General features: G+C 42.1%; 1 protein-coding gene across 4 annotated transcripts in view; it reads left to right on the top strand.

Moving 5' to 3' along the window:
- The window catches only part of ncor2 (nuclear receptor corepressor 2), a 94,427-nt gene that overhangs the window by 26,615 nt on the left and 41,282 nt on the right, over positions 1-26,530 (top strand). For all 4 annotated transcript variants that reach the window (XM_035638680.2, XM_035638684.2, XM_047329311.1 and 1 more), the window contains exons 2-8: positions 334-532; positions 1,307-1,419; positions 8,407-8,584; positions 14,363-14,545; positions 18,200-18,313; positions 23,864-23,920; positions 25,024-25,076. In XM_035638680.2, coding sequence (XP_035494573.2) covers positions 425-532; positions 1,307-1,419; positions 8,407-8,584; positions 14,363-14,545; positions 18,200-18,313; positions 23,864-23,920; positions 25,024-25,076 — 806 coding nt within the window. In that variant the 5' untranslated portion in view covers positions 334-424. The remainder of the gene's footprint in view (positions 1-333; positions 533-1,306; positions 1,420-8,406; positions 8,585-14,362; positions 14,546-18,199; positions 18,314-23,863; positions 23,921-25,023; positions 25,077-26,530) is intronic.

A 26,530-nucleotide genomic window follows, 5' to 3' on the forward strand; every position in this document is an offset into this window, starting at 1 on the left:
GCTGCTTGATTTGGCTGGTCTCTGTCTGTGAGCCCTCAGTGTGCGGACAGTGGCCCATTCAATAAGCAGTGAGGGAGGGGCTCAGTCTAGCAGGTGCAGGCCCTCTCACTCTTTTACTAGGAGCAGTGGTGGGGGGAGCAGCTGTGGTAGGGAAGCGATGACACTGATATCCGGAGCAGACAGACACACACTTGCTTCTCAAACTACTCTGGAAGTTTTAGCTACAAAATTGTTTCAGAGCAAAAGTTATGCATACATTTTATAAATTGTTCAGGCAATTCATATGATGTTGCTCAGCTACAAAAAAATGGCTCATGTTTTTTGTCTCTACAGGTTTCTGGCTAAGAGAAGCAGCCGATAATGCACGACATCTGCTCTGCAGCCACACAAACTTCCCGCCTGTAGAGGAAGCGGCTGTGCCAGCATGTCCTCTCACCCCCACTCAGTGCCGTCGGGCAGGAGGACTGGACTGGACACACGGCACCTGCCCAGCCCGGCTAGTCTACCGCTGCAGCTGCAACGGGCACACACGGTAAGGGGCACGGCGCGTAATGTGTTTAATGGCACCAGCTGTAGTGCCTCAACATTTGAGAGATTTTACTGTAGTTGCAGCTCAGACTTTGCCCTCTTGGTGGATATTTAGTAAACAAGGTATTACCGTTGGAGAGGGTCTGACCCCATGGGCCCCCACTGGTGTTTTTCCAACAGAAACATTCCCCGGTTACAATGTTGTGCACACAAACCCCTCATTAGATGTTTGAGTTGAAAGTTCATGTTGTCATGACGGTGTCACTGTAAGGTTTTTCCCATTCTTTCCACCCACATCTCCTAATTTTCAAGATTATCTTCTTCTACGTCTCACGGACAAAGCTGTCTGTGCTTCAAAGTGACTTAAAGATGATGCAGAAGTTCATTTGGTGACCTCCAGTGTTTGCAAGTCTTTTTTTTTTTCTTGTTCATATGTTATGGGAGAGCCTAAGGCTTAACCCCTTCAGGATCCCCACAGCTGCACACGTTAATCCTTCCACTCCCTCTTGTCATCACATTCAGGAGGAGATGAGGGTTGATGGGCTGTGTCCCACAAACCCTCGGTCGGCAGAGGTGCAAGTTTACAGTAGCTGTATAGGTTACCCAGCTTGTGTGAGAAACAAATGAGGAGAATGAGAGCAGGAGTGAAAATGACTGGATATTACAGAGGAAACAAGGCGGGGAATGTAGGAAAACATTTTTTTTAATTCAGGGGTCTTTGCATCAATGTCAAAGAGAAAGAATCATTGCTGAAAACATTTTGTTGTTTGTGTTCCAGGAAATGGGACTGGTGGACTACCACCCTCATGCCAGAGAATACAGTTCCCACTTGGTCCAGCCTCATCGCCGTAGGCCATCCTTGCTTTCAGAGTTTCAGCCTGGGAATGAGAGGTAGGTTCACCATGCTCATATACTGTATATAAGGGCTATTCTCCCACTGGTAACCTGTTGCCATCATTTAGTTTTTTGTTGCTTTTTATTACATTGCCATTTTTACATTACCTACCGTGTTGAACACGGTTTGTGGTAACATTCGTCTGTGCAGCATTTACAGTGTAAAGTAGAGCTGACCAAAATGTCATATGTTGATAGAGGCCAATTCATATCAATGCATAATGTGGTTTTCACTGTTAGAAGTAACCACTCACATGAAGCTGTATTTTTATGCAGTATTATTCTACTAAAGCCTCTGCCTGTGAACCCTCCCCCAGTGTAATCCTTATGTAATTGGCTTCTGCAAGTTGGTCCTCTGTAATGTTGTGCTAAAAGGCTCTGCGGGGCAATGGAGCTTGCAGAGTTTTGCCATCTTCAAAAGACCAACTGTAAGTCAGGCAAAAGCATTGTATGAATAGTACTCTCTCTCTGGAGACTCAGGTCTTGTACTTACCAAGGTTGTTTATTATTTATATAGACATGTTTTTTTGAGGATGAGTCTTGATGAGTACTTGTGAATAATATATATGCTTACCATGAATTTTGCATGAGGATTTCCAGAAGATATTTTTTGCTCCTCAGTTTAATCTCAGGGCAGATTTTCTTGCGTATGTTAAAACATGCAAGGGGCACAGCATTTAGTTTTGAAGAGTGGATTTTACTAGAAATCAGCTGTCAGATACTTACAGTAACAGTTAGCCAGGTGGGGAGTTGGGGCTGTCTTTCAAGATATATCAAATAATTTGATGTCTTGAACACAATTAGATTACAACAGCAGACAGCAGATGGTAGTATGACTGCAGCGGTTTGTGTTGCAGTTGCGTAGTAGCTGTCTTTAAGTATCAATCAGATGGGATTAGGGTCTTCAATGAAAAAAGCAATGTGCAGGCACGGTTTAATGGTTAGCCTAGCCTAGACCACAGTGTGGGAACACTGGGTCATTAACTCCATGCTATTTGACTGCTACTCACCAGCTCCTGATTTGCTGACACCTTTCATTCAATCACAGGGGCTTTGGCAGTTACGCTCAATAACCATAATGTCGGTTTCTCCAAGACAGATGCCATGTGCGACCGTCAACAGTAGAACAGTGATGTTGTTTTTCCACCAGTTACGAAAATAACCATCATATCGAAAGGGTAGAGGAGCAGTTAGCCCATTTGTCTTTCTGGAATTTGAAATATACTGCTAGTTTTGCTGGCAGGCGTCTGTTGGTGGGGAGGCTTTCAGTTGAATATATCAGGCCTTTCAGCATTCCTATAGAGGGCTTTTGAATCCAATCTACAACCCTCACTTTACAAGTCTGAATAGTGTCATTCTGGCTGTGGCAATCCTTCAATCTATTCTCCTCTCATATGTGTGCTTGTCTTTTCACAAGTCTCAGTAATTGTGCACACCACGTCTACATTTGTAGGAAACTGAGGGTTGTTCACTTTCTGTCAGTAAATGTTAGCACTAATATAATCTTTTGCTTTCCTTTTAAGAAAGGCATTGTCTCTGCTTCAGTGGATAGATCTACGCGTCCTTCATCTGCTCTTTAATTATAAAACACTGAAGGCAAGGTGAAAATGTGCCCTTCAGTTAATGCTTCAAGTTTACCCTAATAACAGGTCAGAAACACCACAACAGTATAATCATTGGTGAGCCACTGTGCTAGTTGTTTGTTCCATCCTCCTCTGAAATCTCAGTCACTTCGCCTCTTCCCATCTTCCAATCTATCTGAGGTGATCTCAGGCTACTCAAGAAAGGGAGAGAAAACATTTTATAGTAAGAATATATAGAGAAGCCACTTTTGTTCAGAACAGAGAGAAAACAAACAAATATGGTGCAGTAATACAAATTAAGTGTTTATTAATGAGTGTTCCCTTCCTTTGATTGTTCTCGTGAGTAAATAATGCAGTGAATAAAAGTTGTATTCTGTGTCGCCAGTGTGCCAGCATTTTCCAGATATTTTCTAATATGGCTCTGTTGTCCACTATACTTGATTCTTATGCCATGTCATAATGAACAGCTATTTTTGTAATGCCATTTTAAGATGAATAGATTGATTTATTGCTGTTATTTACAAGGTTCTTTGTGTATTTACCCACAGTTATTTTAATTTGGTGTTTGTGTACAATCTTTTCACATCTGCCTTTGTTTTAACTGCATTTTTAATTATTTAGAAAGAAAACCTGTTAAATACTGACTAACCACTAAATGTATTGCGGATCCCAAAGTTCTCTTTCCATTCTTCACATTTTATCAGACAATTTTTTTTAGAAAGCAGCTTTCGGTTATTTCAGTATTATTGATTCTTTCGTTTTTAATAAATACAGGTGGTGGACATATCATCCCATCCTTCTGTACTCTTTCTCAGTTTCATTCATCCAAGCTGCGGTGCAGTCAGTCCGGCTCCAGACACCCTGTTATACCGAGTTCACACTTATGGTGCGTTCACACTGGACGCGACGCAAATTTTCGCATCGCATTACATGAACTGTTGAAGGAAAAAAAGGCAGACGGGAGTGTCGCTGGGGAAGCTACACAAAGTGGTTGTGCTAACTGGGGACAACTAGCTAGTGTCCAGCTTCCTTGTTCACTTTCTGCCGAGCCCTCTCCCTCTTCACCCAGTCATAATGCAAATATCAACCCGGTCAGGCTGCACGCACACAGCGACAGTAGTGATCCTCCATTCATGATACGATGACGAGACGTCTGGTGACGCGAATGTCGCCTGATTCGCGATGGTGAATATATGCGCGTGTGAAGTCACATACATCACTCGTGAGTCCTTCTTTTGTGTGCTGTATATATGACCCAATTCTGGCTCCATACGGCAAATCAAGTTCTCCGGAGCAGCCGGTGTCCAGAGTCCGGATCGTACTGTAGTAGGGAATCAACGCCTCGCTCCGACGCACAGCGACGTCTTCTTTAAACTTAAGTGACACAGACTGCAACTGGCACTGCACGTTAGAATATTAGCCAAACAAACGGCACACACGCTCACCGCTCTCTCTCTTTCTCTCTCAATCTCTCTCTCTCTCTCGCTCGCTCGCTCATTCAACACCGGGCAGCTCAGCGCAAAGGATTTAAAAGACAGTTCATGGCGTCGGGACGGTTTGACGGGAGATGTAAGTGGTTTCGGAACCTTGCCTTTTTGATATCGCGGTTTAACTTGAATCCGGTAGCCTATTCACACTACACGATTTTTAGCCCTATTTAGGGCCACGCAAATCGACACTCGATCGCTATGTGTGAACTACCAAAGACGCGATCAAAGTGACTCACCGGGGCCTCGCCGACATTTTTCAAATATCTAGCATGCTAAATATCTGGACAAGTCGGGGAACCCATCTCCTGCAGTGTGAGCTGTGATGTGACACCTGGACACTGTAAAACACTGTAGCACAACAACACTCTTCATCCATATTCTCTGCCTTTTCCGTGTGTCTGAAAAAAAATCATCAAGCAGACTATATGCGGGGCTTTTTTTCATTTGTCATTTTGTGCGGTTTCACTGCAACAGATGATGAGGGTAATCTCGAGCTGACTTAAATGTGGAACCACATATTAACCTGTCAGGTTATTTCTCTCTGTCCGCAGACTTCCTGTTTCTGATCTTTCAACATAAGAGTATCCTGCGATATATCGAATAGTTTCTTTTTGACGTCCACTGTGAAAGTAACAAACAATTTGTGTTTCACACGTGTATCACATATTTACCTGTGTCACTTCTCGCGTGTGTTTTCGTGAAAAATATGCTTTGAAGACATTTCTCACGGCGAAGGATCGTGTAGTGTGTGAACCCCCCGTCGCAGATGAGTCGCGTAGTGTGAACAGCACACCGACTGAAAGCCTCCGATTACAAGACAGCATGTTGTGTAGTATGAACGGTACAGCGATCTGACAACTTTGCAAACTGGTAGTGTGTCTAAGGCACTAGCTTCCCCTGCACGGCTCACAGCTGTGGCGCGGTGCTTTCGCGGTAACAGGCTGCAATCGGCACACATGATCTCTGTTCTTGTTGTAATAGGGCGTAAGCCAGAAAGAAAGGGACGGAGCTATTATAGGCAGTTGTGTTGCGTTGCCCCCTACCCTCTCCTCCCCTCACGGTCCACGCCCCCCCCCCACCACATCTACACACATCTCTTTCTCTCATTCTCATCCTCCAGATAAATCCTCCTCAGGGATGAGATTATTTTGCACGCTCACAAGAGGGAGAAGAATAGGGGACGAGAGAGGGATGGGGGGGGGGGGTTGTTGCTGGAGCTTGATGATGTGATTATGTAAGTGCCAGCCCTCTATGGAGATGAGGAAATGGTGGACTGAATGAGTCAGAAAAATGTGTGTGGAGGGAGCACTCACACACCAACTTGGTATTAATTTGCCCCCCCCCCCCCTATTTTTCTAGGTACTATTGAGGCAATTGCATAGGTAATCATCCACAATGACTTTCTTTCCTTGACACCCCACGGCACTTGTTATTACATAAAGAAAACAACTTATCTCTCCTGTGTGAAAACCTCTGCTTTAGTCAGAGGATGGTCTTGATTGTGTCACCACCCCACCGGCACCCTACTAGACAGACAGGCTCCATGTTCTTTGGTGCATAGCGAAACCACACACTAGGCCATTGTGGGCCTGGACCAGCAATTATGGTTGTGTTTTCCCTCTTCTCTTAAGAAGCCACTTCCATTTTGACACTGGCAGCAAAGTCACTGACATTATGGCATCTGCCTCTGGGGCAGACTTAAGAAAAGAGTTCCCTTAGAAAGAACAGAGAGGCATTTACAAGTGGGCTAATAAAATTTCCCACATCTAAGTAGTGGGTGCAGTTAACATTCGGAAGCTGTCATTTGATTACACAGCAGAGCTATTCTGGTGCACTGTAGCTTTTTGCTGGATCTTTTCCCCCTGAATGGAGTAATGAGTTTAATGAACATGATGAAAATGTTCAGACCGTGGTTTATGCTAGCACCGCACATATAACAGATCATGATCAGATCAAACTGCAGTGTGGTGCTTTCCCCTCCTCCATTGGCTGTCAGTGTAATGGTTAGTATTCCCAGCCAATCCAGACCAGATGTAGTTTTAGGGAACATTATGGGAAGTGCCATAACTCTCTTTAGCACCTTTCAGCTTTGTGTGACCATTGACTACCTAATATTGCCTGCAAAGCTCCACACAAGAGCCGCTCTACTGTAAGATGTAATATTTAACTACTCAATTATAGTGTTACAGTTAGTCACCTGTTCCAATGTTCTTGCTTCAGTTTCTTCCACTTTCCTCTATTTAGTGACATATAACATGTGCCCAATTTGTAGAAAAATGGGTTTTGGTGATTACTTTATGATGACAATGATGTTTTGAAATAAAGCAAGCCAGCTGCCATTTGTGTGTGTCCCGGAACACGACAGTTAAGATTTAGGTCAGCCCGTGGCTGTAATTGTCATTTTGTGCGATTGTGTCTCATCTCTTGCTCAGAAGATTAGTATAGTCTTACTTATGTCTTCACACCTCATATTATTTAACCTACAGTAAAAGTTTGACATGGCACATAGAATAGTTATTTTTCAATGTTTCATTCTGTTTGTTTCAGCTTTCACTTGAAATGTTTTTTCTGAGGTCTGGTCCAGTATTTCAGGCAAAAGATCACAACAGTCAGATTTCCAAACTTCACACATGGTCCTTATCTTCTGTTTTCATTGGTTTTCATTGGGACTAGTCTCTCCCTCCTTCAGTATCAGATTTGGCTCAGCTTTCTTCAGTTTCAGCTGTAATTCATTTGCCTCACTTTCAGTTTTCCCCTATTTTCACTTTGCTCTGAATGACAGTATGTATAGTACATCCTTGCTAACGTTTGTATGTTTAAACGCCTACAGTGAGCATGTTAATGACTGAATGAAATGTTGCTCGTCAAAATGTCATCAAGGTGATCATGGCTAATCGATCACAAACAAGACACCAACATCTAGCATATGAAGGAAAATGTAGTTCTTACCCCTGATTTCCACTGGATGCGGAACAGCGGCGGAACAGCGGCGGAGCAGCGGCGCAGTGTGTCGGCTGCGTGTTTCGCCGTCCGCCAATCCCCACCGCCTCCGCCACAGTGGTGCGGCCACAACGTCACAAGGACCCACGAGATCTCGCGAATTCACGTGTGATCGCGGGATATAACAGGGTGTAGTTTCTATAAAGAGAACCGCAAACCAACAACAAGTTATTTCCATCAAGAAGAGTAGAAGGGAAACAACTCGGTGCTGACCTGCTGATCTCTCTCTTTTTTTGTGGAGATTATTGTGTTTTTACCATGCTAAGTACAATAGTTATAATTTTTATTATTAATTGGACAAAATGAGTGACTTCCCATCCACACCCATTACTCCTGCCACTGTTCTCCATGTCATATCCTTTTTTATGTTGTCCTTATAAAAAGGATGCGACGGGTCATAAATGATTCGGTGATTTTGGACTTGAATGATCAGCATCTCCTCATCCATGGTGGCAACGGGGTGAACTGGTCGCTGAAAACCTCTGACCTGTTGACTTCAGGGCTGTCTCCACCCATTATGACGTTTTCAAGGTGTAGTGCAGGGAAATATGATCCGTGAGCACGGTGTATTTTATTTTGACAGTTAAAGTATGTTTTATTTTTGTTTCTGTGCTCGACTTCCTGTCCCGCACGACCTGTTTTGTGCTGAATTGCAACGGTGTGCTCCGGCGTCCGGCAAAAATAGAAGCCCTGCGTATTCGCCGCCGTTCCGCATCCAGTGGAAATCAAGGGTGAAATTGTGTATTTCTACCTTTTGTTTTTCTTTCATCTGTAGTTACCTCAGAAACATCCATCATCGGAACCAAGCTTGGTATCAAGCCCTAAATTAATAACTACTGTCTGTCATGAGTTTTTCAGTAGCCTTCTCTACTTTTCGCTAATTTGCTATGTTTGTGTTTTTTCTGTTGCAGAGGACAAGAGCAGCATATCCGCTATGAACACATATATCTGCCAGAGCCTAGCAGCCATTCAGAGGTGGAGTATGCGGAGGTCAAACGGCCTCGTTTAGAGATGGGACCAGAGTCTCTGATGAGGCCCTCGTCCCACAGGCCACAATTGCCCCTGGGGGGGGCTGAGGATATGGCAAAGGTCAGCAGTCACTACATCACACCGGACAGCATTTAACAGGGCATATTACTGCATGGTGGTTTACAAACAAATGACAAATGATAAGTACACAACAAAACACTTACTAAAGAGCAAAACTTTTTTTTTTCAAATATATTGTGAGCTTATCACGGCAATTTTTAGTAAATGCTTCGAAGTCTGTAAAGCATTTGAATTTAAAAAAAAATCCCTGTTAGTGCCTCAAGGGGTTGCGCATGCACAAGAGGATTTTGAAAAATTATGATTCATAAAGTGGATTCTTCTTCTCAAACATGTTCAGACTGTTCTCAAGATCTTGTGATCTTGTCTTTTTTGGATAAATCCATCCGGCCTCCCTCCGAGCCACAGAGGATGTTATTAAAGATGCTGCACCAGAAGTTGTAAAAGTAGATTCTGTATTGTAGGAGCTGGAGCTCTGTGAGCAGCCGTGGGAAGACTAAGGAAGTTGTGAAAAAGCAATTAATAAATAATGTAGCTGACCTAGATTTCAAAAGACTGAGGAAGAGAGTGTGTGAACTGCAAAGCAAAACGACTTGCTTGCAGTATAGAACTGCTGATGTGGAGGTGTTCTTGACATTGAACATAGTGCTTTCGACTGCCACTGGAGGCAGACAGCCAAGGAGTGGTAAATAGATACACCAAAAACAGAGGGTACAGGGAAAAAACCCACTGACTTTTAAGCTAGCAGGCAAATATTCAGGAATACCAGTAATTCCCTTCAGAGCAGCAAGGGCTGTAGTAAACCCATTATATAAGTCATGTCAGATGCAATCACTGCATGGAACAAGTGCACCAAATGATAGTGGGGTAGAGGGGGAGATGCTACTGGAAATGAGGCAAAGGGGAAGCGTAGAGAGGCACAGATGAAGGGGGAAAGGGAGGGAGAAAGAGACAAAGACTGACAGAAAAAGAGCGAGTAAGCCAGTAGTATCAGACAAAGCTGAAGGTTGCATGATGACTCACATGGGCTGTGAATCAGAGGAGGACAAAAGCAACATGTCATTCCATTGTACACCACAGTCATGGTAAGAAAAAACACCAGGATGATTCAATTCAAGAAACTTTTTTTTGTCCCAGAGGGGCAATTAAAAAGCACATAGGGTAGTTGTACACACAAAATACAGCGCAAAAAAAGCAAACAACTGTACAAATTAAAAAGATGCCAGCATCAGTCCCAATATTCAGTGCGGATAGCTACAATGATAATATAATGTGAGGTGCATTGTGGCAGTGTGGTATATATTATCAACGAGATGGCTTAAATATACAGCGGCTGTTACAGTTTAAGGTGCATTTAAGTGGGGTGGTCAATTCAATTCAATTTTATTTGTATAGCGCCATATCACAACATACATTGTCTCACTTTACATAGTGAGGTCAATATTACAGGTTTATTATTATGGTGTATGTCCATCGTGAAATGGCAGAAGCACTTAAAACCTCATGTTTTTAGTGAGTGTCCAGTACACAGTGGGGTTGGGGTCGGGGTTAGGAGGGTGTGTGGGTGGAGGTTGAGTAGATGTGAGTCATGAAGTGGGTGAGCAGGGTGGTGGAGAGTGCAGGGATGGTTGAGAGTTGAGGAGCTGAACAGCTTTGGGGACAAAGGTTGCCCTTCTCTTCTGTGTCCTTCAGTTTGGTCACAGAGAAGAAGAAAAAGATCAGAGTAGAACGAGGGAATCGGTGTTCGCCTTTACAAGGTGATTCTCAGCATATTATATTTGTTTTGTGGTTTAAAGAATGAGCGGTGCCATTGGTGTTAATGTTTATGCTAGTGAAGACATCTACATATGACAAACTTGACTAGTGTCCCATTTAGACCAAAACCATAATCCTGGTGAAATGTGCATTGGTGTGCATCTGAACGAGTGTATGAGTTGCCTAACAGTGTGATAAATGTGTTCTTTGAAGGGTAAAATGTCCTGTTCAGTATGTATCCTGGCCACAACTCTTTAAAAACTAAATATGAAAAATAATTTTAGACATTTGTACTCACAGGAAGTTATTTGAAAGCAAACATTATTACATTGTTGGAGATTAAGTTAAAATCTGTAAAGTATTTGTGAATACCCAAAGTTATGCACAAATTATTGTACACATTTGTAGCCTACATTTTTACGCTTGTAGATCATGTGATACACATTTTTGACCATTTTGAGTCTATTGCTCTCCATAGGAACTGCAATATTAAAAAGTAGGATCAGGGATTTCTTTGCTATGACACACAATGAGGTGGAGCTGTTTTTTATATGCTAACTTTAAAAAACTCAGGGACCAGGTGAAAAAGTAGCAAAAGTGATTCTTTTTAAATTTAAAACATATCAGTATGGTTGTATACAAGGCAGATGCGGCAAATCTGTCAATAGCAGTCCACATTTAGGGCGTTGGCATTGGAACAATGCTCAAACAGGGTAGCAGCAACATAAGTCTGAAAAAGTTGTCAATGAAATAAAATGCAAGAAACTTACACATTTAAGTTTCTTGCATTTTAAAGATTTTCATCTAGCATTAAATTTCAACCTTCTTTAGACATTAGACCCTCATTGAGAACACCTTTACTGCATATTGCATTTTGATACTCTTGATTCCCTTTTTATGATGAGATTCAACTGTGAGATCTTAAGAATGCTTACACATTACTCAGTTTTAGTAGCTTCTTGCACCTGCTGCAGTGGGCTTGATTTCCAAACCAGTGGGACCATTGTGAACAGGATGACAAAAACTGGATGTTTTTATTCTAATGCTGTCATTCAAGACTACGTGACTCATTCACACAGGCTGCTCACTAAACAGAGCACATTTACACAGACACATTATAACACCCAAGTGGTTATATAAAAAAAATGCATGCACAGCCGGAGACATCATGTGGTTGAATGTTCTAAATGTGACCGGGGTTGTCGAGGGCACATAAGCTGTAAGCTGTGCTGGACCAGAGGCTTAACTGTTGGCCTGTGACCTTTTCACACTATGTCACAGGTGTAGTAGCTGTTTATGTGCTGCTGCACTGTTGACATGAACAGAGGGCGGCGTAGGGCACAAGACCAGGTGTAAAATGTAAGTCTCAGAAGGCATAGGCTACTTTTGAATTGATGGTATTTTTATACCACAAATCCCTCCTGGTTAAACAGATTCTGAGTTCACCGCAGAACAGGGTGGCAAAGTTATATTTAAAAAAATCCAGATATGTAATTACAAACAGGCAACTACAGCAACAAAGGCAAAAATGATGGAATTAGTTTGACATTTTTCAAGATTATGCTCTGAATCTCTCCCACGTAACTGTAATGACACCATGTGCACATAATAATATCTGTTTTTACAATACCCATAAATTCATCCCCTGAGAGAAATTTCTGGGATGCTAACACAGGTTAGCAGGGTGTTGTTTTAGACAAAGTCTTGCCATCCAGGGAGCAATTTTCCTTTTTTTGCATCCATGTGTTGTGATTTTTTGTGACTAAATTGCTTTGGCAACGTTGAGTTTCTTAATCTAGAACAGCCCTTGGACATCCTCTGGCACTGACCTTTTCCATTCACAGCAGGTCTACGAGGATACAAGGCAGCCTGCCTAGACCAAATTAGCCATTTACATAACATTCATTTAAGGGTTCAAAAAGAACACAACACAAACCCCTAGCCAGATCACACCTGTAGTCATTTATGTGGGATGTAATTGTATAATCATGCTTGCATATGTAAGATACATTCTGTGAATCGAGACTGTGCTCCACTAAAAATGAACACACAGGTTGTGAGTGGAGCAGCAAGATTTCTGCCGGTGGGAAATAATTTTCCAGAGGAGGGGATCGAGACTTAGTCTGGTAGAGCAAATGAAATGAGCTGTCACCTGTAGTGGCGCTAATTTAGGAAACGGTGGAATTGGTCGCATTAAACACATACGACATAGTTCCTCGTATGAGTTGAAGGACTTGTGTGAATCCTATCATTGCAGAGCAAGACCCTGTCTTAGCATTTGTGTGTGCTGTTGTTACATGTTGTGCATTGATAGGAGCAGTTTTGGCAACTAGCAAGTTATTAATAATTAATGATAAATATGAATATTCATAACATTATTACTGAAATCAGTAATCGGGGCACCAGCCTGTGAACAGGGACTAATTGTCAAAACCTGTGATCTCAGTCTCAAAAGGGTGTTCACCTGAAAGATCAATATTTATGATATTGATATTCCAGATTGAACAGGGAAGGTCGGTGAATTCAAGCACTGACTCTGTCAACAAGCCTTCGTCACAATATACATGTAAACAACACTAGGAAACTTCTCTTTAAAGTATAACAGAATTTATTAACAACAGTGAAATCAATTTACAACCAACACACTTATGATAATAAACCTCTATTATATACTAATACTACGCAAACAATCAACACAAATAACAACAATCCGCTTCTAGTGGATCTGTGGAGGTAGAGATGTGCGTAAATAGACTATGTGCGTGCTCCCTGTGTGTGTGTATGGAATGTGTGCAATTATCTGTAGGTAAGTATATGAATCTGTGAATGTGTGCGTGCGTGTGTGCGCGCACGTCCTAAACACGAGTGACTAGGCACAAGATGGCGGAAGTAACAGCGTAAGTGACGTCACGACACGAGGGGCTAGGGTGAGGGACGATGGCCGGGACTGTGCGCATAGTCGTTAACGGCGGGGCTGTTGTCCGGGCGTGGAACAGCAGTCGACGATTGTTGAGACACGAGGGGGTTCCTTTGTCTCGCTTCTGCAGGCATTGGTTAAAGAAAGTCCGGGCGGGTCGCAGCGGGCTTCAACCGGTATACGGGGGTTCTTGTGTGTATTCTTACATAACATTTAAAAGTTTTTTTTCTTTTACACCCTAAGAGTTTTTCACGTAAAAAAAAAAATCTCCAAATCAGAGCCACCTGCGAGAGCTCGGCTGCATAACCCTAGCGAGGGCGACTATGACCTCACATTCATTAGTGTGGTCTAGTGACACTGAGACACTACGCTGACTTTCATTACCCAGAGGACTTTTATGTGTTACCTTCCCAAATGGATACACAGACTACATTTGGATGATTTCACCAAATGAGTAACCTGCAGACACTTGTAATCAGAGGAAGACAGAGAAGCTTTCAACAGGAAAGACAAGAAATGGAAATGTGCAAGTTCATTAATTCGACATGGACAAGACATATCAAGTGCGTCTTTATGCTCTGCTGACTACAGTATAAGTTTTATCCTATGGAGACTTTTCCTACCATGTTAAATTTCTTGAAGAAATATTTTTCTCTCCTCATTCTTCCCACTCCCTCGCGATCTAGTTTAATTTATTGTTTGACTTTTGTTAGAATATGAAATAGAAAATCCCTCAGTCTATAATGATATATATATGCCATGCCAATTGAATGCTCCCTCAAAACTTGCGACATCTGTGGCATTGTGTTGTGATAAAACTGCACATTTTTAGGCTGGCCTTTTATTGTGGCCAGCCTAAGGCACACCTGTGCAATAATCATGCTGTCTAATCAGCATCTTGGTATGCCACACCTGTGAGGTGAGTGCTCACTTACACAGATTTAGACAGATTTGTGAACAATATTTGAGAGAAATAAGCCTTTTGTGTACATAGAAAAAGTCTTAGATCTTTGAGTTCAGCTCATGAAAAATGGGGGCAAAAACAAAAGTTTTGCGTTTATAATTTTGATCAGTGTATATATATATATATATATATATATATATATAACATCAAACCATGCCATATTTTCTGTGTTGTGCATCCGTAGGAGCGTGGGAGTGCCATGGGGAAGCTGGAACCCATCTCCCCCGTGAGTCCAGTCCACATGGACCCTGACTTGGATCTTGTGCCAGCTCGCTTCTCCAAGGAGGAGCTCATCCAGAACATGGATCGTGTGGACAGGGAGATCACCATGGTGGAGCAGCAGATCAGCAAGCTCCGCAAGAAACAGGTCAGCATACCTCTGAATCTGACTGTAACCTTGGCATCATAATGGCTTGCTTCGTGTTTAGGAATTGCAAACTCATCTTACGTTTACCTGCTTAGCTCTTTGACTTATGTTGAGGAATCCTGGCAGGTCTCACTATGATGCCTCTAGCGTTAGAATTCATTTCTATTTTTGAATTTAGGGTGACATTGCTCCAACCCTAATGTTGTTCATTAGATCCATGTTGCACAGTGTGGTTTCAAAATAGTTATGATTGCTGAAGTTCCACAGTCTGTAGGTGCATTATGGAGTTGTTATATTATTGTAGCACCACTACAGCACTTGATGGATGATTTAGAGGGAACATATGTGCCAGAAATAGCTTAGCAAACTAGATTACAAATACAAATTTGTCTAAATACTGAAAAGAGGACAAATAATGAGAATTAAAACCAGTAATGCAGGATTTTTTTACATTCGTTCAATCACTTTGGGATAGGAATGTGACAAAAATGTGTTTTGCAGTAGATGTGTCCTTGCTAGAATACAAAACATACTCTCTCATTGCATGCAGCTGAGTTTGACCCACCCTTTTAGAAGTGATAGCAATGTTGTTCCAGGTGCTTTGAGGTTATTTTTGTGCACAACCTGTAGGAAGAGATGATAGGTGAATTATGTAATTCATGTACATTCTACACATATTTTAGCAGGCAGGCGTGCCTAAAAGCGCAATCACGTACCTAAGTAGTTATTCTTCATGCCTGTAGATGTGTTAGCCAGTGTTGGTATCCTTGTTGAATATTTTTCAGTGGCGGTGTTCCACTTATTTGAAATGTGCAGTGTTTCCAGTACGACGTGCCCTGCCAGGCTACAGTTGGCCATGGTGCAGTAAAATCATAAACAGGTTTTGCTGTTTATAATCGCTGGATTCAAGCTTGTAGGTGTTTCTCGCTCACTGTACCACCGTCCTGTACACTTCTCCAGGCAGCTGTCTTCCCTCTTTTCTTCTCTTCTCTGCAGCTTTTTATTTAGGAGAAACGTAGGTTTAAATTATATAAGGCTATAAATAACAGATTCTCCGGGGTAGGAGGAGGATTATTGTGGAGGCTCTTTTCTCTGAATGCAGAACCACTCATATCCCTGCCACACTGTCTCCTTTTTGGCAGCCTGCCATGTTTAGTGGAGAAGCTCCACTAAAGCATCCACCGTGGATGCCATTATACAGTTCATTAAACTCTATTATAAAAAAAAAACATGTGTTAAGTAAATTTACTCGTGACATGCTTTTCTGTTTTTTTCTCTGGCTAGGTTTGTCTGACAGTATTTGAACTAATGATATGACTCTTGACCACTTTATTAAACCATTCACATCTGTCCACCGCAGCAGCTTGTGCTAAGTCAAGAGACTTAACAGCTCGAAGTCCCGAAGGTTCATAGCCATTGATTTGATATGCTCAAAGTACTGATTATGATAAGCTTTAACATCAGAGTAGTATACGCTAGCTGAAAATAATAAGATAGGATGAACTAGATTAGTTTAGAATTGCCTTCAAATAACATACTTTTCTCAGTTAATATGAATTAGTTGGAGGTGATAAAATCTGCCCAAGGTAATATTACACCTACTAAATCGATGTCTGTTGGATAAAAGTAAGAAGCCTGCTACCTGAATGTTTTGCACATTACTCTTTATTAATAGAACATATTTAGTATTTATTATTATTGGTATTTGACCAAATTGCAAAAACTGAAATAAAACTGACTATCCAATTCCAACCTTGGGGGTTTGATTTGATATTAAGAGGCTAGCTTAGCTGCTTACAAGCATGAACCAAGTTTTTTTTTTAAAGATCTGACTCTTCAAGCATTAAAACATGTGGACTAATGAAGTGGAGGGTAAACCTTATTTAAAAGTGTTGTGACATGGTTTGGGGTTAGGGCTTACGTTACTGCCAGCCTGTGTCATGTCAGCCAAGCTCGGGATGGTTGGTTTATTTTATTTTACTCTGTGGTGGGTTTGGAAAGGGAAGGGAAGTGGGGTGGGTGTATCTATGGGAATGTCTGTGTTTCCCTCACCAGATGCTTATCCAGGCCTATTATGGCACAGGATTGTCCATCTTGCTCTGCTCTCATGTGGAACCTCAGGAGGCCTTCTTTCCCTGACTGGAGGGGAGGGGGCTGACTTAACTGTAGACCAGCTATACACACACCAGTGACAGTAGGCCTAGGCCTCCAGCTAGTTACATATGGATTCTGTCTCCAGTGTACAGTCAACACAAAGACTGTATCCAGTATCATATATATCTAAGACACAAGTTTAGCTTTTTGTTTTTTCTTAATGCCGGCCTAGCAAGTTTTGTTCTGATTGTCAAAGTTATAGGCTACATATTGAATGAAATGCATTTGCTTGAAGGGGTTACAGTATGTTTGAATTTTAGCTTTTGCTACACAGACAACAACATAGCATCTTCCTTTTGCTACTATTTCAATCACTTCTTTGCTACTACCATAGACTGTATGTAAAAAATGGACATAGTCAGCGGGTCTGGAAAGGGAAGTTTATGGTTTAATCGCTAGTTTCAAGTCTTCTTTAATACAGCAGAATGTTCATTTAGAGTAAATGGACATTAACATGCTAAACTCAAGGCTTGAAATCGGCAGTTCACAAACCAATGGGTGATGTCATGGTGGGTTGCGACTCGGCTACTACTGAAGTTAGCATGCTAACCAGGTAGCCTTGGCCCAACCAGCCTAGCTAAGGGTTTGAAAAATAAATTATTTGTGTTATTGTGCTTAAGATAGATTGATTTAACAGATTGATTGATTGATTTTTCTCAAAATTATATCCTCTTGGTCTTTTCATAAAATAATTAACTAAAGTCAGGAAAATCAATGTTCCTTTCACTGAAAGGGTTTTTAACCTGAATGATAAATTGCTTCATTGCGTTTTTTAGGTTAATAATCAGATGGAATTCAGACATGATTTGATTCATATGTGTTCTTGTCAATGTTTAACTGGATAACTAAAACAGTTTAGCCAGCTTGCTAACAAATAACTAGCACAGACAGTGAGTTGCACTGCTAACTAGTAGGTTTGCAGCCCTTGGCTGCTTGGCTGCAGAGTTTTAGAGACAAAAGTTATGATATATTTGGTTGTTTGTCCCCTGTGTTACAACTTTTTCTATTTTTAGGCAGTGTCATGCGCGCCGTTGACCTGAATCCTAAATGCTTGCTATCTGGCTCTCTGCAGTAAATGAAAGGACTCTTGATGTGATGCAGTCGTACTTGCATCACGTCAAGAGTTTCCCAGGCAACAACAAAGAGGTTGACTCATTTGAGGACAATGCCGCACAGAGACTCCCAAACACCAATGATTATAACCAAATGAATGGATATTGAGCATAATAAAAAAAAAATTTGGTCGGGTGGGGGGTTCCAATTCGGGGGGGGTTTGTTTACAGGCTGTTGTGGTAACTCTTTGATTAACTAGGCCCTGGGGAGTTAATAGCTATTACATCTAATAGGACAGTTAGCCTTGTCTCTGCTGGAGAGCGGGGAGGGGGGGGCACGGTTGCTCTAACGCACACTCTTTAACCTCGCAATAGGAACTGGTGAGTCTTCCTGGTAGATCAGGGCCCTTTTAAGTGTTAACTGTCATCTGTGTTTCTGTGTTTACAGCAACAGCTGGAGGAGGAGGCTGCAAAGCCTCATGAGCCAGAGCGGCCCATCTCGCCGCCACCCAGTGAGGCCAAGCACCGCAGCCTGGTGCAGATCATCTACGATGAGAACAGGGTCAGTAGACTGCACACACACCCACACATGCCAGTCGGGGGCCAACTGCTCAAGTGGAAATGACCTTGCATTTGAATTTGTTTTCACTTGATCACTTATGCAGTGTGTGTGTATATATACATGTATGTATATGTATATGTATATATGTATGTATATACATGTATATGTATATACACACACTGAACAAAATTATAAACGCAACACTTTTGTTTTTGCCCCCATTTTTCATGAGCTGAACTCAAAGATCTAAGACTTTTTCTTTGTACACAAAAGGCGTATTTCTTTCAAATATTGTTCACGAATCTGTCTAAATCTGTGTTAGAGAGCACTTCTCCTTTGCCGAGATAATCCGTCCACCTCACAGGTGTGGCATATCAAGATGCTGATTAGACAGCATGATTATTGCACAGGTGTGCCTTGGCCTGGCCACAATAAAAGGCCACTCTAAAATGTGCAGTTTTATCACAGCACAATGCCACAGATGTCGTAAATTTTGAGGGAGCGTGCAATTGGCATGCTGACTGCAGGAATGTCCACCAGAGCTGTTTCCCCCTGAATTGAATGTTCATTTCTCTACCATAAGCCGTCTTCAAAGGCGTTTCAGAGAATTTGGCAGTACATCCAACCGGCCTCACAACCGCAGACCACGTGTAACCACACCAGCCAAGGACCTCCATATCCAGCATCTTCACCTCCAACATCGTCTGAGACCAGCCACCAGGACAGATGCTGCAACAATCGGTTTGCATAACCAAAGAATTTCTGCACAAACTGTCAGAAACCGTCTCAGGGAAGGTCATCTGCATGCTCGTCGTCCTCATCGGGGTCTCGACCTGATGCAGTTCGTCGTCGTAACCGACTTGAGTGGGCAAATGCTCACATTCGATGGCGTCTTGTACTTTGGAGATGTTTTCTTCATGGATGAATCCCGGTTTTCACTGTACAGGGCAGATGGCAGACAGCGTGTATGGCGTCGTGTGGGTGAGGGGTTTGCTGATGTCAACGTAGTGGATAGAGAGGCCCATGGTGGCGGTGGGGTTATGGTATGGGCAGGCGTATGTTATGGACAACGAACACATGTGCATTTTATTGATGGCATTTTGAATGCACAGAGATACCGTGACGAGATCCTGAGGCCCATTGTTGTGCCATTCATCCACGACCATCACCTCATGTTGCAGCATGATAATGCACGGCCCCATGTTGCAAGGATCTGTACACAATTCCTGGAAGCTGAAAACATCCCAGTTCTTGCATGGCCAGCATACTCACCGGACATGTCACCCATTGAGCATGTTTGGGATGCTCACGAGCGGCGTATACGACAGCACGTTCCAGGTCCTGCCAATATCCAGCAACTCTGCACAGCCATTGAAGAGGAGTGGACCAACATTCCACAGGCCACAATCAACAACCTGATCAACTCTATGCAAAGGAGATGCACTACGTGAGGCAAATGGTGGTCACACCAGATACTGATTGGTTTTCGGACCCCCCCCTCTCGGACCCCACCAATACAGTAAAACTGCACATTTTAGAGTGGCCTTTTATTGTGGCCAGCCTAAGGCACACCTGTGCAATAATCATGCTGTCTAATCAGCATCTTGATATGCCACACCTGTGAGGTGGATGGATTATCCCAGCAAAGGAGAAGTGCTCACTTACACAGATTTAGACAGATTTGTGAACAATATTTGAGAGAAATAAGGCTTTTGTGTACATAGAAAAAGTCTTAGATCTTTGAGTTCAGCTCATGAAAAATGGGGGCAAAAACAAAAGTGTTATAATTTCTCCCCGTGTTTCAGTACTGTTTCTCTAGGCTGATGTAAAATTGAAAATTTAACAAAGGCCCTGAATATTGTTGGCTGCCTGGTATTTCTCATTTCAGGAACAGGCGACTAGCTGGTGTTGGAAATCACTTTACAGCACCTGTAAAGTGATTTCAGGTGCTGTAAAGTACAGCACCTGAAATGAGTAGAGTCATGTTGTGTTTTTGTTTCATTATATTTCACAGACAATATAGATGAAGTGTGGATTTTTCATTAGTAGAGGGGTGTTATGAAGCGATTTGGTAGTGTTGAGTCGGTCCAAGACACAGCTATGTTTACATGCAGCAGTGCCCTGTGCAGAAGATTATCTTTATGATAGCGTGATTGTAAGTGCTCTCAGTCCATCTAGTGGTGAAATGCTGTCTCATTTTTATTGAAATGTGTATAAAAAGCAGCTCTCAAACCTCTTTGAACAAGCGAGAAACAAGCAAGAAACTACAGCTAAACCTTTCACAGTTCCGAGGAAACGCAAACAGCCCCTCTGACACATTCAAGGTAAAACATTTCAATAGGAGAAACTCCACTGAAAATGGAGAACCTAGTTAGAAAAAAACATGTTTGCAAGTAAGCATTCACCCTGCTTTCGTGTCATTGAGCAAGAGGCCAAATCCATCACAGTTCTAGGAATTGTATTGTGACATTTTGCTCTAACCTGCATAGATGCCACCCAGATAACCACCCCAAAGTCCCAAGAAGCCCCCTTAAAAGTAAACACCACTGTACAGGGTGTGTACTCTGCAGATTGCTCAAGACTCATCTGGAAGGCTGGAAGTTTAAGTATGACTCACGACTTACTCCACAATGTAGCCTGACCTCTGTCACACTTTCCACCTCCCTCTGCCGAGCAGGGGGCTTGTCCCGCCTCACTAGCTACTTCCTGGTTCTGAGCCCAGTGCAACTGTGACATCAAAGCACATTCATTATTTTAGGCAGTATAACACTAACTATTTGTTAATTCATAACTCAAAATTCATAATAATCTAATGCCCTATTCATTCACGATATGAATGTGTCTTGGCTGATCTAATCACGTGAACATCTCCAAGTGCATTTGTTCACTCAAAGCAGAATCATAGATGCATTTAGATGTTGAAATTGAACTGTTTGCAATCAAGGAATAGACAGAGTTTTGTATTTTCTTGATTTCTTATATATATATATATATATATATATATATATATATATATATATATGAATGATAAGAACATGGCTATAAATACTCCAGCTTCAGCTTGCCTTTTTGAGTTTATGTTTCAGTGGTGTCATCAGTCCCCTCTGGGCTCAGTGTCACCAGCTCTCAGACAGGGTTACAGCCACATTTCTACTGACAGCCCGTTGTAAAAGCCTGGGGATGCCTCTACCAAGTTCACTCTTTTCATATTTGGGGCATAGCAGTCATGGACATGAGGACAAGAAATGACAGCCCCACTGAGACTGCATTATCATAATTCTGTTGAACTATGCTAAATCCTCATGTCTAATCCTAACATGGCCTTGTAGCGCTCTCTCTCTCTCTCTCTCTCTCTCTCTCTCTCTCTCTCTCTCTCTCTCTCTCTCTCTCTGTCTCTCTCTCTCTCTCTCTCTCTCTCTCTCTCTCTCTCTCTCTCTCTCTCTCTCTCTCTCTGTCTCTCTCTCTCTCTCTCTCTCTCTCTCTCTCTCTCTCTCTCTCTCTCGTGTGTGTGTGTTTGCCTCCGTCAGTTTCCTGTGTTCCCTTCATGGGACGTTAGTAGACTGGTTGTAGTCACATTAGTCCCGACAGTGTAATTTTCATTTGTCCCAGGTTTTCTCATATTAACCATTTAATTTAAGGCATCATGTGATCGCCTGGGGAAACAGTTTTGTGACAGAAGGCTGCATGCACAACAGTGCAGCTGCGGACATTTTCAGCTTTTAATGCCACTGCTACAGTACCAGTCCTTTGTGCTACCACATGGAGGGCGCATGATTGAAGTAATGGAGCTAGCCTCATCTCATCCACCCCCCTCCCCTGACTGCTAAATGTGTCCTTACTAGTTTGTAATGCGAAGCAACATTTTTGTGGTCAATATAATTAATTATTTTTTCTTTCTTTTTTTTTTTTTTTAAATTTAAATTTGATAAAATAATCATGGCCAGGAAATGAAGCAAAATCCTGGAGCCTCTTTACTCCCTGAGGTTGAAAGGCTGCTTTTAATATTTGCTGCTCACTAACTGCTCCTGTAGTGAGCAAGCTCTCTGATGCTACATCCATACTACTACAATTTCATTTCAGAACGGCGTTTTAAAACGTCCCAATGAGTGTTTTAGCCCCGAATCAGTTTTAATCCCTGTCCACACTTGAAAACGTATATCACGTGACCAATCACCATTCACGTACACTGGGCATGTGGGTGCCAGCGGAAAGAGGAATCAGATTGTTTACTCTGCAGCTGCTTACTTACAGATAATACGAAGTGTTTACAACGTTATGCCTTCATCGCTGGTTGTCGAGGAAGCAAATGCGGGTAACCGACGCCACCACTCCCAAACGTCTCTGGAGTAGTGTGGATGCCAAGCGTAAATGTAGCAGTAGTGATACAGAGCAGGTGTCGTATCGGACCTGTATCATTTATCTACTGACTGTTACAACGCAGTTCGTGAGGGGAAAGGGTAGCAACATAAAACCAGATGTTGGTGGTTAAAACAAAAGTAATTTATTGTGAAAGTGCTCTTCCCTTCGCTTCACAAGCCCTAGCCTTTGTCAACGAAACGCCTGAAAGTCAAGCTGGCTTCCACGGACAACAGCCTGCTGCCACCACAAGTGCAGATGAGATGTAAGGAGAGATATCGCTTCCACTTCAGCATTGTCTAATTGATGCCTATTTTTTTGCTTTTAACAGGTCAAGCAGTGCTTCCCTTGCTTGCCTTGACAGTACACATCTGGCATAGAGTTTGTGCAAATGTAAATCAACAGTCCTTCCTTTTGCCTTATGACATAGAGGAAATGCACAGGGCACTATTAAGAATAGAGCCATGTCATTGTTTCCATCAGAGGTGTTTGTAGTAGTAGTTTGTAGACTTAGTTGTGTTAGGTTAAGCTGTTTGTGTGTGCTCCTCTGGGGTCTTACATCCATGACTGTTAGCGTGAGTCTTGAGTAAACTTAGGCGTACATAAACCTCCTGTGTTGCCTCTACAGTGAGGATATAGTGAAAGGGACAAGAAAAGCAGCATGACGGGTGGGGAAAAATAAAGGTTGACACGCATACGCACACTGGCAGGTTCTGCCTCTGTTATCAGCTCTGAAATTTCTGCCACATCTTCCCCTCCATCCACCCCCTTTCTCCCTGGACATCCTTTCTGCGAACGTGTCAGTCCTGACAGTCTCACTGCATGATCACTGAAGGAAATGAAGTGAGATGGAAAGCGACAGAGCATGTGGTTTGTCACCAAGCGGGGTCTGTTTGATCGATGAGGCGGAGATAGTGTGCAGACAGGTATGAGGAAAAGAGTGGCATGATAAATATAAATGTATGGAGGAGTGGAAATGCAGAGAGATCACCCAGAGAGCTGTGGAAGCTGTGGCCCAGCTAGAGTTAAAAGCTCTAATAACAGTCAGTACATCCATCTCTCCATCCATCCATACTTCCAGCGGTCCATCTGTCTGTCCAGCGAGCAGTGATGTAGCTCACTACGTTGCCGTGGAGATGGCAGAGGTGCAGGCAGCTGGCTAATGTACTACTACTCTTTGTGTTCCATTACCAGAAAAAGGCAGAGGAAGCTCACAGGATACTGGAGGGACTCGGACCCAGGGTAGAACTGGTGAGTGGAGACTTAATGTTTCTGTACTCTTTTCCCCCCACTCTAACATCTTTGCGATATTGACATGTTGGAAGATTTTGTTGAGGAATAAAGGAGTCTGAATCACATGACGTCCTCATCACTGGTTTAAAAGAATGAAGGTACAGTATTTGATTTCTGTAATCAAAGCTCAATTAATCAATATTGAACATACTGATATTGAGCAGTGAGAAGGCAATACGAGATGTTTCAACCACACAAGCACACAGAAGACTTTACTTGTCTACATTTTCAGAATTTGGACTTTTGCTCTGCTTCACATTAAACCTGTAGTTTTATTTACAATAATATATTACTTGTCATAAATGACAGACATACACACACACACAAACACACAAACACACACACACACACACACACACACACACACACACACACACACACACACACACACACACACACACACACACACACACACACACACACACCCCGACTCAATTTGACCACTTCTGTCCAACAAATTACCTTTGGATGCCACAAGATGCAACACTTAACAGAGTTTATGTCTCTGTCCCTATTCATTTTTTAGTCAGTTCTCTGGGTTGAGTTAGATCTTGTTATTTGGCTTCTGTCATTCAGAGCTTTGAGTTACTGTCCATATTTGAATGACTATTTATGCAAACATTGCAATCCTACATTTATTTTACAAGGTCAAGTGCACATTGAATCAATGTTGGAGTAAATCTGTCAATTGCCTATCATGTATATTCCCAATGCTAGTGACATGAAAGCATGAACTCATCCATTCATCACATTAATGCTTTTAGTCACTGTGACATTCACTATTTTTTAATTCATAATGAATGGCAATCACATCGGCTCCATTTCTGTCATCTCTCACAACATTTCAGCTAGCTAGGTAACAAATGATCAAGTATCTAATGCCCTATTCATTCACTACATAAACATGTCTTGGGTGATTTAATCACACGTGGACATCTCGACGTACAGGTGTTCACACCAAACAGAACCATAGATGCATTTAGATGTTGAAATTGAACTGTTTGCAATTAACTGAAAAGATAACTGATTGTGTGATTTGCTTGTTTTTTGTCCTGTTCCAGCCTCTGTACAATCAGCCTTCTGATACCAAGCAGTACCATGAGAACATCAAAATGTGAGTCTGTCACTTTACGTGACTTAATGCTTCTTACAAAGAACTTGACCTGTTATTTATTGAATTTATTGGAGTTATTTGTTTGTTAACATATACTAACTTTGAGCCAGTACTTGAGGCCATTAAAGGACCCATATTGTAGAAATAGAGATTCATGCATTTCTTAAATGTAAAGCAGGTTTAGGTTAGATAAATACTATGAAAGTACCAAAGCGATCTTCGTGTCTTCAAATGAACAGTCAGGGCTTCCGTAATTTTGGATGTCACTTGTTAAGAGTCACATCCCCCAGAATGGCCCATATTGACCCTTTTTTGGGGCGTTGTTTTAACTTTATTAACAAAGCACCACAAAGCGGTCATTCAGTCACTGAGCTAGCAAACTACAAGACAGATAAATGAAATGCTACACAATCCTTGGATATCAGGAAGCAATTATTTCATTGCAAAATCTCCCAGAGGACAGTAATATAAGAGTCTAGTAGCTTAAGTTTATCATTGCATAAATATCAAAAACTATTGGAATTAACTGGTGAATTTCACCAAGCTAAAGCAGTAGGCTGCCGCCGTTAACTGTGGTTGTGCGTCTTTGCGTCAGCCAACCAGAAGAGAGGCCCAGAGTCCGACAACAAACATTCTTGCTAGAGTTTCAGAGACAACTGTTAAAAAACTATATTGAGATGATCCTTGTATTCTTTTCTGTAAATGTATTATTATCAGTAGAAAGGAGACAGTTTATCAGTTATCAGGAGACCATTGGCCATTTTTGACCCCGATATTATAACATGAAATATTTACAGGATTACTTTCTTAGCATCCAAGGTTGCATAAGGTGAATAATAAATGAATCATGTAAAAACAATTATGTTTGTGGATATCTGCAGCGAGGGGATCAGATTGTTCAAAATATTGCATGGCCTTGTCATGTCTATCAATAAGACTTATGTCGATCATTATCTTTTAAGGAGCAGTATTCACGAAGGCACATCAAAGGGCTGCAGGAGAGTAATAGGGGCTTGTCTCCACTGTTGGCACTGTAGTTTGGGCACAGTAGCATTCCACAAGACGTGTCTGACCTCTTACCCACACACTGCTCTGTCTTCACTCCTTTTGATCCCTGCACCGTTTGATCAGTATTATTGCCTCGAAGCAATTAATTGAAAACTCTCCCCTGTCCCTCCATGTGTATTTGTGTGTTATAAAATACCACTATGTTGCTTTGAGCCAGCACAATTTACTTCTTTGTTCTGCTAACCGGTTTGATAACCTTGGCACTCATCCCTGCTGGGATAGATGAGTACCAATAGTGCTCAGCACTAGAATCCACATCCCCTCCCTGCACACCCAGTGCTATTATGGGCTGATCAGCTGATGATAAATGCAGACTACTATGAAGACAAAAGCAAGCCTTTAAGTCTGAATAGCTTTTGCTCTGTGTGAGTGTACCTCTGGAGAAA

This window comes from Scophthalmus maximus, chromosome 19 (genome assembly GCF_022379125.1).
Source record: "Scophthalmus maximus strain ysfricsl-2021 chromosome 19, ASM2237912v1, whole genome shotgun sequence".
NCBI classification, from domain to species: domain Eukaryota; kingdom Metazoa; phylum Chordata; class Actinopteri; order Pleuronectiformes; family Scophthalmidae; genus Scophthalmus; species Scophthalmus maximus.